At 50.8% G+C, this 13,105-nt stretch overlaps 1 protein-coding gene across 1 annotated transcript; it reads left to right on the top strand.

Annotated features, from left to right (window-relative positions):
- The first annotated feature begins 1,991 nt into the window (after window positions 1-1,991).
- Window positions 1,992-6,076, top strand: FADD (Fas associated via death domain). The gene is made up of 2 exons (XM_032153754.2): window positions 1,992-2,441; window positions 4,804-6,076. The coding sequence occupies exons 1-2, from the start codon at window positions 2,156-2,158 to the stop codon at window positions 5,142-5,144; spliced, it is 627 nt and encodes a 208-aa protein (XP_032009645.1). The 5' UTR covers window positions 1,992-2,155; the 3' UTR covers window positions 5,145-6,076.
- Window positions 6,077-13,105: the final 7,029 nt, after the last annotated feature.

Genomic DNA, 13,105 nt, shown 5'->3' on the forward strand with positions numbered 1-13,105 from the left:
AAAAGATGTAAAAAATAAATTAGCTAGATGAGGTGGCTCATTCCTGTAAGCCCAGCACTCTACTAAAAATACAAAAATTAGCCTGGCATGGTGACACACACCTACAATCCCAGCTATTTGGGAGGCTAAGGCACAAAAGACGAGAGTCACTTGAGCCTGGGAGGCAGAGGCTGCAATGAGCCGAGATTGTGCCACTGCACTCCAGCCTGGGCAAAAGAGTGACACTCTGTCTCAAAGAAAAAAAAGGAATGAAGTACTCAGATCTTCTACATCATGGATGAACCTTGAAAATGATGCTGAAAGCAGCCAGACACAAAATGCCACATACTGTATGGTTCTGTATACATAGAATGTCCAGAATTGGCAAATCCATAGATTTTAAAAAGTAGATTCGGCAGGGCACAGTGGCTCACGCCTGTAATCCCAGTACTTTTGGAAGCTGAGGCTTACTTGAGGTCAGGAGTTCAAAACCAGCCTGGCCAACATGGTGAAACCCTGCCTCCACTAAAATACAAAAATTAGCCACTCATGGTGGCAGGCACCTGTAATCCCAGCTACTCAGGAGACTGAAGCAGGAGAATTGTTTGAACCCGAGAGGTAAAGGTTGCAGTGAGCCCAGATCACTCCACTGAACTCCAGCCTGAGCCATAGAGCGAGACTCTGTCTCAAAAAAGCAAAAAAAAAAGAAAGAAAAAAAAGTAGATTCGTGGTTGGTGAGGGAGGGGAGTAAATGCTAATGAGTTTCTTCTTGGGGTGATGAAAATGTTCTAAAGTTAGACAGCAGTAAGGGTTGCACAACCTTGTGACTACACTAAAAACCACTGAAGTCTAACTTTAAAAGGGTGAATTGAATGGTATGTGAATTATATCTCAAGAAAACAAACTCAGCTGGCATCACCCCCTGCCCCACCCTGTGGTAAAGCTGGGTCCTTGTTGGCTGGTGAGGGCTCTCCTAATCTGCACTCCCTCCTCACCTCCAGACCTACGGCCTTGCTGTTCCTGGAACCCCAGCCGTCCCCTGTGCTCTGCTCTTCTGTTCTCCGTGTGCCCAACTCTTCTCCCTATACCTAGGTACCCGGCCCCTCCCAGTCTTCACCTGCGCCTTTACAGAGGCCCCATCAGACCATCGGGCCCCCCACCCTCCACACGCCCACCCCGTGAACAGACTCCCTTTCCCCTGGCTCTTCTGAATTTCTGGCATACTATACGATTTCCTTATTTTTCCTTATTTTTATTTTTTAATAGAGACGGGGTCTCACTATGTTACCCAGGCTGGTCTCGAACCCCTTGGCTCAATCAATCCTGCCTCAGCTTCCCAAAGTGCGGGCATTGCAGGCTGAGCCACCACGCCCGCCACGACCTTCTCTTCTGGAGTGTGTCGCTTTTGTACTTATGATGTAAACTCCGGACACGCGGGGACCCTCGCGCTTCGCTCACTAATTTGTCCCCAGACCCTACTACCTGGCACAGTAGGCGCTCAATACTGTTGACTGAATAAACGACTGTTACTTTGGAAATCATGTATTATTTAAATCACATGTTTAAACGCACATAAACTTCTGAGTAGTGTTTTCTGCACACACAAGATGTCCCCAGGGGCACCAAACAACGCATTTTCCACATTTGTCCCTAAATGTTAATGCATAAGTAACGTTAGTCACCAACAGATGTGAGGTCACGTGACGTTCGGGCTGCGCCCTCCCCGCCCCGGCTCGGCCCGGCCCTGCACACAGTAGGGCCGCACCGCGCTTTGCAAACAGGTAGACTCGGCAGAGGCGCGACCGCCCTCACCGCAGAGAGCTGGGACACCGGCAGGATCTCTGGACACCCAAGGCCCCACCTCCCGCCCGGAAAAACAGTCGACCCGCCGGGCGCAGGCGCAGAGGCCGTGCCCGTCCGCTGCGCCGCCAGCCAGGGCGGAAACGGCTACGGCTTCGCTAGAGGCGCATGCGCGGGTCCCGGAGTTTTCGCGAGATAACGGTCGAAAACGCGCTGTTGTCGATTTCCGGTAGTGAATCAGGCACCGGAGTGCAGGGTCGGGGGTGCAATCCTTGGGCCGCTGGGCAAGCGGCGAGAGCTGGCTAAGGCCAGCGAGTCGAGGACAGCGGGCGCTTGGAGGGCCAGGCCGCAGCCCCGGCCGCCTGCAGGCCCCGCCATGGACCCGTTCCTGGTGCTGCTGCACTCGGTGTCGTCCAGCCTGTCGAGCAGCGAGCTGACCGAGCTCAAGTTCCTATGCCTCGGGCGCTTGGGCAAGCGCAAGCTGGAGCGCGTGCAGAGCGGCCTGGACCTCTTCTCCATGCTGCTGGAGCAGAACGACCTGGAGCCCGGGCGCACCGAGCTCCTGCGCGAGCTGCTGGCCTCCCTGCGGCGCCACGACCTGCTGCGGCGAGTCGACGACTTCGAGGCGGGGGCGGCGGCCGGGGCCGCGCCTGGGGAAGAAGGTGGGCGCGGGGCCGGGCCGGGGGAGCCAGGGCCTGGTGGCCCGGCTGTAGGTGCTGCGAGGCTCGTCCTGTTGGCCACCAGGCGCCTCCCGTTTGCCGGGTTTGATTTGCGTGGGTTTTCTCCGTACAGCCCTGGTTTTGCAGATGGGAGAGCCAAAAACGCAGAAAAGTTGAGTTACTCAAGATTGCAGGGCCTGGACACGCGCAGTCCTTTTTCCTCCACCCCATTCTGCCCGGGTAAATTAGAAAACTCACTGAAGAAAAGATGAGTCAGAGAAGGTGTGGGGGAGGGGCAGAGGTTGAGTGAGCCTGCTCGCATCATTTCCCTTTTGTCTCGGAATATGCTTTTCACGGCTGTCTGAGAGTAATACTATCATTCAGTAACTCTTACCCAGGGGCTTACAGTGTGCCGCTTACCCTTGTAACTGCCGAATATAATTTTCGCAATAGCCCTGTGGCTTAGATACTGTTAGCTATCCCTGTTCCCATTTTACAGAGGACAGGATTGTGGCTCACAGGTTAAGTGGGTTTGCCAAAATGCGCAGCGGATAACTAACGGAGCTAGGCTTGAGCCAAGCAGTCCGGCCTCCGGATGGGTGGTGTTAGCCACTGCACTGCCTCTCTGGTCAAGTTCATTGTGGAGTGGCTTCCTGTCCTGCTCTTGGTTACTCCCTCTCCACCCTCGCCTGTGGGTTGCAGCAGCTTCCAGGATAAAAAAGAAATCCTGAGTACAGCAGAGTTTCTCAGCCCCAGCCCCTTGTTCTCAGAGTCAGGAGAGGCTTGGGAGTGCTCTGGGGACGCCTCTCAGAGGCTTCAAGCTGTGGCTTGGTATCAGCCATTCAGTCACGAATCAGATAGGGGCCTGAATGTGTCATCATGGGTTTCACTCTGTAAGGACTGGTGCCTGTTCAGGACAGGATGGACAGAACAGCTCTCTGCCTGAGAGCTGTCAGGTCCAGATTTTAAAAAAACATTAGTACTGAACAAAACAGGACGTAGAAAAATCGGGTTTTATGAATATTTAATGTCTGGAAAAACACTGATAAATTGCATTTTAAAGACGGTCCACGAAACATAGCTGACATTTGAGATGTATGTGTGCTTGGTTTTATTTATATCGTTATGTAGTTACTGTGTGCTGGAAAAAGTACACCAGAAGGTGAGCAGTGGGTATGGGCAGGTTGGTAGTGGGCGATTCTGCATTCCTCCTCCCCAGAAGTTCAGCACAGTGGTTAAGGGTGGACTCTGGCGCCACACTCTCAGGGTTTCAGAACATGGCTCTGCCATCATCTAGCTACACGATCTCAAGAATGTCCATTAGCTTTCCTGTGCCTCAGTTTCCTCATCTGTACAGTGCCCAGCCCACAGGGATGTGAGAGCTGCGGGAGCTGGTACACCTGCCAACGGTGTCTCAGAATTGCCAGGAGCGGTCCAAGCAGCACCCTATCCTGCCTCTCCTTTCCTCTCGTCACATTCCAGAAACAGCCTCTTATGGTCTTGTGACCAGCTACCCGATCTCAGTGGTGACTTCAGCAGATGAGTATGCTAGTCAGGGACTGAAGACTGGTGGTCACTCGGGGCAGCTTTCAAAATAACAGTGGGAGTGCCTACTAGTTTCCTGTGATTGCCATAACAAATGATCACAAATCTGGTGGTCTAAAGCAATAGAAATCTACCCCCTCAGTCTGGAGGCCAGAAATCTGAACAAGCAGGGTGCCACAGACCAGCACACCCTCGGAATGCTGTTGGGGAGGCTCCTTCCGTGTCTCTTCCGCTTTGTGGTGGCTCCAGGCATTCTTTGACTTGTGGCCACTTCACTCCAGGCTCACACGGCCTTCCCTGTGTGTCTCCTACAACGATACCTGCCATTGGTGCATCCAGGTCATCCAGGATGATCTCCTCAGCTTACCTTTGCAAAGACGCTTTTTCCAGAGAACATGCATGGTTTCAGCAATTTCACATGAACATACCTTGAGGTGACATCGTTCAACCTGCTATAGGGCAGGATATGGGATCAACCCTATTTTCTTCCCTCTGACAACTCCCCAGCCCCTCCCTCAGTGTCTCCTGCCCTAAGTAGGTAGCTCCACTACAACTTCCTTTGGCACTTGAGTCTTCAGTGGCCCACGCCGCCTTGGATAGTATTAGAGAGCAGGGGGTTTGGCTGAGGTCGAATCAGGCCACTCTTGGGCATTTGGTGACAGCCCTTCTGCTGCCAGGCGACTCTAGCCTCTACAGAGGACCTCGTGTAGGCACCTCTGTCCACTGAGCACTTGGTGTCAGTGCTGAAAAGCCCTAGGGAGGACTGTGGGGTTGCTTGTCTCCAAACCTAGGGTAAACCATTCTGTTGTTTCCTTCCCAGACCTGTGTGCAGCATTTAACGTCATATGTGATAATGTGGGGAAAGACTGGAGAAGGCTGGCTCGTCAGCTCAAAGTCTCAGACACCAAGATCGACAGCATCGAGGACAGATATCCCCGCAACCTGACAGAGCGCGTGCGGGAGTCGCTGAGAATCTGGAAGAACACAGAGAAGGAGAATGCAACAGTGGCCCACCTGGTGGGGGCTCTCAGGGCCTGCCAGATGAACCTGGTGGCCGACCTGGTACAAGAGGTTCAGCAGGCCCGTGACCTCCAGGACAGGAGTGGGGCCATGTCCCCGATGTCATGGAACTCAGATGCATCCACCTCCGAAGCTTCCTGATGGGCTGCTGCTTTGCCCCGGTGGACCACAGGCATCTGCACAGCCTGGACTTTGGTTCTTTCCAGGAAGGTAGCCCAGCACTGTGAAGAGCCAGCAGGAAGCCAGGCTGAGTGAGCCACAGACCAGCTGCTTCTGAACTCCAGTTGCATTTATTGATGCCTCTCCCGCGCCAGGCCGGGCTTGGGCCCCGCACAGATATTTCCATTTCTTCTTCACTATCACACTGAGTAAGATCCTGTTGTCTCCACTAAATGAGCTCCTGCGGGAGTAGTTGGAAAGTTGGAACCGTGTCCAGCACAGAAGGAATCTGTGCCGATGAGCAGTCACTCTGTTCCTCCACAGTGGAGGAGACCAACTCGGGCCCAGGAACCGGAGCAAAGCAGAGAGGTGTGGGAGAACTGGGATTTGAACCCCCGCCATCCGGCACCAGAGCCCATGCTCAACCACTGTGTTGTTCTGCTGCCCCCGCAGTTGGCAGAAAGGATGTTTTGTCCCGTTTTCTTGGAGGCCACCGGAACAGACGTGGACACTAGGGTCAGGTGGGGTGGTGTGGTGGGGAAAGGTATTGCTGGGGTAGGGGTGTGGTGACCTGGTTGGCCGTGGTCCACCTCTTGGCCCCTGTGTGAGTTGAGTCTCCTCTCTGAGACTGCTAAGTAGGGGCAGTGATGGTTGCCAGGATGAATTGAGATAATGTCTGTGAGGTGCTGTTGAGTGATTGACACAGCACTCTCTAAATCTTCCTTGTAAGGATTATCGGTCCTGCGATTCTACAGTTTCTTACTATTTTGTATCAAAATCACTATCTTTCTGATGACAGAATTGCCAAGGCAGCGGGATCTCGTATCTTTAAAAAGCAGTCCTCTTGTTTCTAAGGTAATCCTATTAAAACACAACTTTACAACTTCCATATTACAAAATATTTTCTATTCCTGTTGGTAATTCTTTTCATTTTGGATATGCTGGATATTCCCAGTACAGCCAGTTTGAGGATCCCTGTCAAGGGCTCCAACCTGGGAGAGGGTGGCTGGATTTCCTGACAGCTCGCTAGCTGCTCATGAGCAGTGTCTGCCCTTAGCAAACGGTGGTCTGCTAGGGTAGCTCTTGCCGCTCTTGGAATTTGCCTGCGCCACCAAGAGTATCAGAATCAAAGCCAAGTGGCTAATCTCTGTCCCAGCTCACCAGCTATGACCTTGGGAACGTCCCGTATGCCGTCCCGTAGGTGGGATCTTAGCCAAGGCCGCAGGACACTGTCCCCATTAAGCTGTGGACCCCGGCCTTTGAGCCCCTCCACACCTTCACCTGGCGCTTCCAGATGCCAGACACCTTGCTAGGAGCAAAGGCCATAGCAGTGAATGGGACAGAAGTGTAGCCCTGCCCTATTGGCCTCGGAAACCTACCAGAAACAAGCTTTACCCGGTTCATCACTAGCTTGGGGTGCCACCATGGAGCTGAGCTGGTTGCTGTCCCAAAACAGCATGGCCTGGCCTACACGCTGTACACCCCCGACCCGGCGCACGCCCACTCTCAAGGCACAGGTCAGGGCTAGTTCTGTAGAGAACAGACACATCACCCCTCACTGTCCCTAAGTATGAGCAGCTTGGCTTTGGGAAAGAGATTTTTATGGGGTGAGTGGGAAAGTATTTTTTTTTTTTTTTTTTGAGATGGAGTCTCACTCTGTTGCCCAGGCTGGAGTGCAGTGGCACGATCTTGGGTGACTGTGACTTCCGCCTCCCAGGTTGAAAGGATTCTCCTGCCTCAGCCTCCCAAGTAGCTGGGACTACAGATGTGCACTAGGAAGCCTGGCTAGTTTTTTGTAGTTTTAGTAGAGACAGGGTTTACCATCTTGGCCCGGCTGGTCTCGAACTCCTGACCTCAGGTGATCCACCCGCCTCAGCCTCCCAAAGTGCTGGGATTACAGGCGTGAGCCACCGCACCTGGCCTTGGACATGGATTTCTTAAAGCAACTTGAAAAAAACGAATTCCATGTTCATTTTTTTTACAATCAGGTAGAATTTGTGTTTCTGGAAAAGGTACACACAAATCTTGGACTTACTTGAAAGCTGGAGGTAACAGCCGTCTCTTGCTCTCTGACTCCTTTTTCCCCTGAGAAGGAAGAGGGAAGACAAGTCCAAATGTCTGTGCTTTGCGGGAGACTTCAGGGGAATTTGATCAAGCGTTTCCTGGAACAAAGGGTCGACCCTCTGGTCTTCAGGTTCCCGCAGCCTCCCAGCTGCCTGCCCTTCTGCCTTGTTACACAGTGACCCCTCCATGTCACACTCACACTCGCTCCCAGATTCTCACAGCCACCCCTCTCCAGGACTCACTCCCTGGTGCTCCTGAGACCACATCCCGCACAAACTGTACTTGCTGAAGTCACAGGCTGCTACAGCTTTTTTGTTCTATCTGAATCTCTAGGGCATCTGACACCTTCCGTGACCATTCTCTCCAGGAGCTCTTCTCCTCCCTCCCTGCTGTCCTCCTCTCAGGTCTCTCACGCCCTCCCCCAGCCTCAGCCTCACCTCTCCTCTAGGGAGCACAGCCCTTTCTTAGCCTTACCCATCCTAGGTCCCTGGTACCTGCCAGGTATCTCTCTAGCCCAGATCTTTCTCTTGCCCCAGACCCCAACTGCCTAGGGGCAGCCTCACAGTGGCTGCTATAGCAAACTACCACATATTTACCACCTTAAGCAGCACAAATATATCTTACGGTTCTGGAGGTCAGAGGTCCAAAATGGCTCTCCCTGGTCTACAAATCAGGTGTGTCAGCCGGGCGCGGTGGCTCACGCTTGTAATCCCAGCACTTTGGGAGGCCGAGGCGGGCGGATCACGAGGTCAGGAGATCGAGACCACGGTGAAACCCCGTCTCTACTAAAAATACAAAAAAAATTAGCCGGGCGTAGTGGCGGGCGCCTGTAGTCCCAGCTACTCGGAGAGGCTGAGACAGGAGAATGGCGTGAACCCGGGAGGCGGAGCTTGCAGTGAGCCGAGAGCGCGCCACTGCACTCCAGCCTGGGCGACAGAGCCAGACTCCGTCTCAAAAAAAAAAAAATCAGGTGTGTCAGCAAGCTGATTCCTCCTGGAAGACCTAGAAGAGAATCCGTGTCTTGCCTTTTGCATCTTCTAGAGGCCGCCTGCATTCTTTAACTCATGGCCCCCCCTCCATCTTCAGGCCCTCTCTGATTCTCCTGCCTCCCTCTTACAAAAACTCTTGTGACTACGTTGGGTCACCTGGACAACCCAGGATCTTCTTCCCATCTCAACATCCTTAATTTAAACACATCTGCAGAATTTCTTTGCCAGGTAAGGGAACATATTCACAGATCCCAGGGATTAGCACATGGGCACCGTCAGAGGCATGCAAGCCACACCTCAAATTCAGCCTCCCTGCAACCTGCGCCCCGTTCCGTGCCTGAAACCACCGTCTAGTCAGTTGCCCAAGCCACAAACCCTCCTTCCTCTCCCCACTGTCACTCTCTTCCCTCAGTTAAAACTGAGCACTGGGCCAGTTGCGGTGGCTCTCATCTGTAATCCCCACACTTTGGGAGGCTGAGGTGGGAGGATCACTTGAACCCAGGAGTTTAAGGCCAGCCTGGCCAACATCATCTCTCAAAAAAATAAAAATAAAAAAATGTAGCTGGATGTGGTTGTGTGCACCTGTGCTCCCAGCTACTCGGGAGACTGAGGCAGGAGGATTGCTTGAGCCCAGGAGGATGAGGCTGCAGTGAGCCATGATCACACCACTGCAGTCCAGCCTGGGTAACAGAGCAAGACCCTGTCTCAAAAAAATAAAAAAATAAAAATAAAAATAAAAATAAGCACCAGGTCCTATACTTTGTAACACACAAGTGTCTCTCCCATCCACCTTTTCTGCTCCCTGCTGCCACCCCCACTCCCAGTGGGGCCTCAGCCCTTTCCACTGGACAACCACAGTGAGTGACCTCACAATTCATCTCCCGCCTGTGCCCCCCACCCCTCCACCCATCCAGCCCATCTCCCGTCAGCAGCCAGAAATAAACTGAGTCATAACACAGTCCCCTGACTCTTCTTAGAAGCCACGAGGTCTGTCCATATTTTTTCGTTTCATATTTTTATTTCCGTGATAATTAATCTGAGTCATCTTGCTGACTGCTTTCTAGCCACACGAATCCTGTGTGAATTGCATTTGGAATCACACAGGCAAACATGACGTGGGGTAGCATGTGCTCATGCCAGAGTGACCCAGTGTCTACTGAGATAAAGGCAAGGCTTCTCTTTTACAGGGAAATTTGCAATTGAAAGCCATTTCCATCAAAGAAGCCCTTAGTTCCTTGAATCATTTACTAAGTTGAGACCCCGTGGCAAGAATCATGGATGCCAACCCCAGTAATGGTCACCAAGGAACAGAGGCCAATTCAACACATGAATGGGGTCCTCATGGAAAGCCAAATGACATATGATTTAAGTTTTTGAGGTATGGCTCAAATAGAAAAAGAATATCGTGGGCCATTTGAATCACCCCAGGCACATGGCAAGTACAAGGCCTTCCAGGCTCCCACGCCTCCTTGATGACAGTCTGTAGACATGAAGCTACAATTTTGTTTCAGCAGAACAGCATCATATGTACTGTTTAATGATTAAACAGAATGCACTTCTGTTTGGCATGAATTAAAAATGCTGAGCCCGGCACAGTCGTTCACGCCTGTAATCCCAGCACTTTGGGAGGCTGAGGTGGGAGATCTCTTGAAGCCAAAAGTTCGAAAGCCTGGGCTGCAAAGCAAGACTCCATCTCTGAAAAATAATAATAATAAAAAATAAATTAGGCCGGGTGTGGTGGCTCATGCCTGTCATCTGAGCATTTTGGGAAGCCAAGGCGTGCAGATCACATGAGGTCACTAGTTCAAGACCAGCCTGGCCAACATGGTGAAATCCCATCTCTACTAAAAATACAAAATTAGCTGGGTGTGTTGGTACGTGCCTGTAGACCCAGCTAATCAGGAGGTTGGGGCAGAAGAATTGCTTGAACCTGGGATGGGGAGGTTGCAGTGAGCCGAGAACATGCCACTGCACTTCCAGCCTGGGCAACAAAACAAAACTCTTTCTCAAAAAATAAAATTAAAAAAATAAAACAAATTAGCTGGCCACAGTGGTATATTCCTGTAGTTCCAGCTACTCGGGAGGCAGAGGCAGGAGGATCCCTTGAGCCCAAGAGTTCAAGGCGATACTGAGCCATCATTGTGCCACTGCACTCCAGCCTGGGCAGCAGAGCAAGACCCTGTCTCAAAAAACAAAGGAAAGAAAAGAAAGGAAAAAATAATAATCATACCTAAGTTAAATATGTTATTAAATTCTAATATGTTATTAAATATGTTATTAAATATTAAATTCTAATGTTTTTTAGATATTTTGAATTTATATTAAATAAATTTTTATGTATTTAATATATAAATAAATATATAAATATGTGTATTTAATATATAAATAAATATATAAATATATATTTATATAAATATATAAATATATAAATAAATATTTATATAAATATATAAATTTATATAAATATATATATAAATTTATATAAATATAATTTATATTAAATATATTATAATAATAAATATTAAATTCTAATATGTTATTAAATATTAAACTCTAATATGTTATTAAATTCTACGAGTTTTGTAGGCTTTTCTCTCTCTAATTTGCAATTTTATTGGCAATTTATAGTTTCCAAGAGCTAGACACATGGGCTTCTATTCCACATCTGGCTATATATTTGTGCCTATTGATATTTCATTGTTGAAATGAAAACCTGGTCACCATGGGAGTCTGAGACAATGTTTTACTACTTCCAAATCAGTTTCTGGCTGGAGAAGCCCAGCTACAAAGTCCCCATGTCCCTCAGGATGAAATTTTTTTTTTTTTTTTTTTTTGAGGTGGAGTCTCGCTCTGTCGCCCAGTCTGGAGTGCAGTGGCATGATCTCGGCTCACTGCAAGCTCCGCCTCCCGGGTTCACACCATTCTCCTGCCTCAGTCTCCCGAGTAGCTGGGACTACAGGCATCCACCACCACACCCGGCTAATTTTTTGTATTTTTAGTAGAGACGGTTTTTCACCATGTTAGCCAGGATGGTCTCGATCTCCTGACCTTATGATCCACCCACCTCGGCCTCCCAAAGTGCTGGGATTACAGGAGTGAGCCACTGCGCCCGGCCAGGATGAAATCTTAATCCGCGCATCATCATGCATGGGATGGGGTACACAACTGTGCGGAGCCCAGCCTGGTGCCATGTTCCCTCCACAGCAAGGATGTCACCTCACCTCCTGCCACCCTCCCCCGCAGCCTTTGCCCCTGCTGTTTCCTCTCCCTGCAGCTTTCCTCACTATCCACCCCAAGCCCCTCCAGCTCAGAAGACGTCCTTCTGATGCAGCCTTGCCCATGCACCGACTCTCACAGTGTGACCCCTGCACCCCCCACTCCTGCCCGGGTCCTGCCCCCTCTAGCGCAGCTCCCTGAGGGCCGCTTCCAGCACTTTCTAGCGGCTTCTGAGTGAAGGCTTATTTTGTGTTTGCTGAGTGAATGAATAAGTAAACAGCAGCAATCAAAGGCCCACTAGCGCGTCTCTCAGGGGCCTCAGTTCCTTGTAAGCAGGAAAGCAAAAGATGCCTCCGCCCCAGGGTTTCAGATTCCTGGATTCCCCTTCCGCTTTCACTTTTGGTTGGGTTGGGAGGTCAGTCGGGCTGTGAAAGCACCTGCCCCGCAGTGGGCACGGGCAGGGCAAGAGGGCATCTTCTCAGGGGAGCCACGTATGCCCATTGGTCTGCCACCCGTGCATCATATGCCCCTGTGCCCTGAGCCTCTGCTCCCCGCCCCTGGTCCACATACCCCGGCCCCGGTGCCCTTCACTCTGACCAGGCCCAGTGAGCTCCAGCCAGGAACCCCAGGGAGGAGTCCCCACCACCTGAGTCACTGCAGACCATCCCAGGGGTCCTACTCGCCAGGAAGGGTTGACTCCCACGTACACATACACCTCTGGGCTCCTGGCACCCTGAGCTGTATGTTTCATTCTGGTTCATTCACAATTCATTCATTTACTCGGTAGATTCTTAGCAAAGGGCTACCAACTCAGACCGGGAGTGGCCAGCTCTTCTCCCTCACCAATGCTCCCTCTCCCAGCGATGCTGTGAGGTTCAATGAGATGTGGTGTGGAGAGGTCTGGGGGTGACAGCCCAGGATAAACGTCACTAAATGTCATCATTGTTACTATTCTTGAGGGACTGCCTGTTTTAAAACAAGCAGCCTTAAAATTAAAGTGTTGGTATGGGGCCAGGCACGGTGGCTTACACCTGTAATCCCAGCACTTTGAGATGCCAAGGTCGGCATTTCACCTGAGGTCAGGAGTTCAAGACCAGCCTGGCCAACATGGTGAAACCCTATCTCTACTAAAAATACAGAAAATGAGCCAAGTGTGGTGGTGGGCACCTGTAATCCCAGCTACTTGGGAGGCTGAGGCAGGAGAATCACTTGAACTCGGGAGGCAGAGTTTGCAGTGAGCCAAGATTGTACCACTGCACTCCAGTCAGGGCAACAGAGCGAGACTCCATCTCAAAAAAAAAGGCCAGGCACAGTGGCTCACACCTGTAATCTCAACACTTTGGGAGGCCGAGGCAGGCCGATCACTTGAGGTCAGGAGTTTGAGACTAGCCCAGCCAACATGGCGAAACCCTGTCTCTACTAAAAATACAAAAACTAGCTGGGCATAGTGGTGGACACCTGTAATCCCAGCTACTCAGAAGGCCGAGGCGGGAGAATCACTTGAACCTGGGAGGCGGAGGTTGCAGTGAGCTGAGATTATGCCACTGCACCCCAGCCTGGGTGACACAGCAAGACTCTGTCTCAAAAATAAATAAATAAAAGTGTTGGTATGGTAAATAAATAATAAAACCCTGTGGCGGCAAGAAATACCAGATTTAATAAGGTAGATCTAAT

Source organism: Hylobates moloch, unplaced genomic scaffold, assembly GCF_009828535.3.
Source record: "Hylobates moloch isolate HMO894 unplaced genomic scaffold, HMol_V3 SCAFFOLD_5, whole genome shotgun sequence".
Taxonomy (NCBI): Eukaryota; Metazoa; Chordata; class Mammalia; order Primates; family Hylobatidae; genus Hylobates; species Hylobates moloch.

Excerpts from the sequence above, each read along its gene's own strand:
- FADD (XM_032153754.2), top strand. The coding sequence starts at position 2,156 with ATGGACCCGTTCCTGGTGCTGCTGCACTCGGTGTCGTCCAGCCTGTCG. Across the intron at positions 2,442-4,803 it reads GGCCGCGCCTGGGGAAGAAG|ACCTGTGTGCAGCATTTAAC; the intron begins GTGGGCGCGGGG and ends TTTCCTTCCCAG.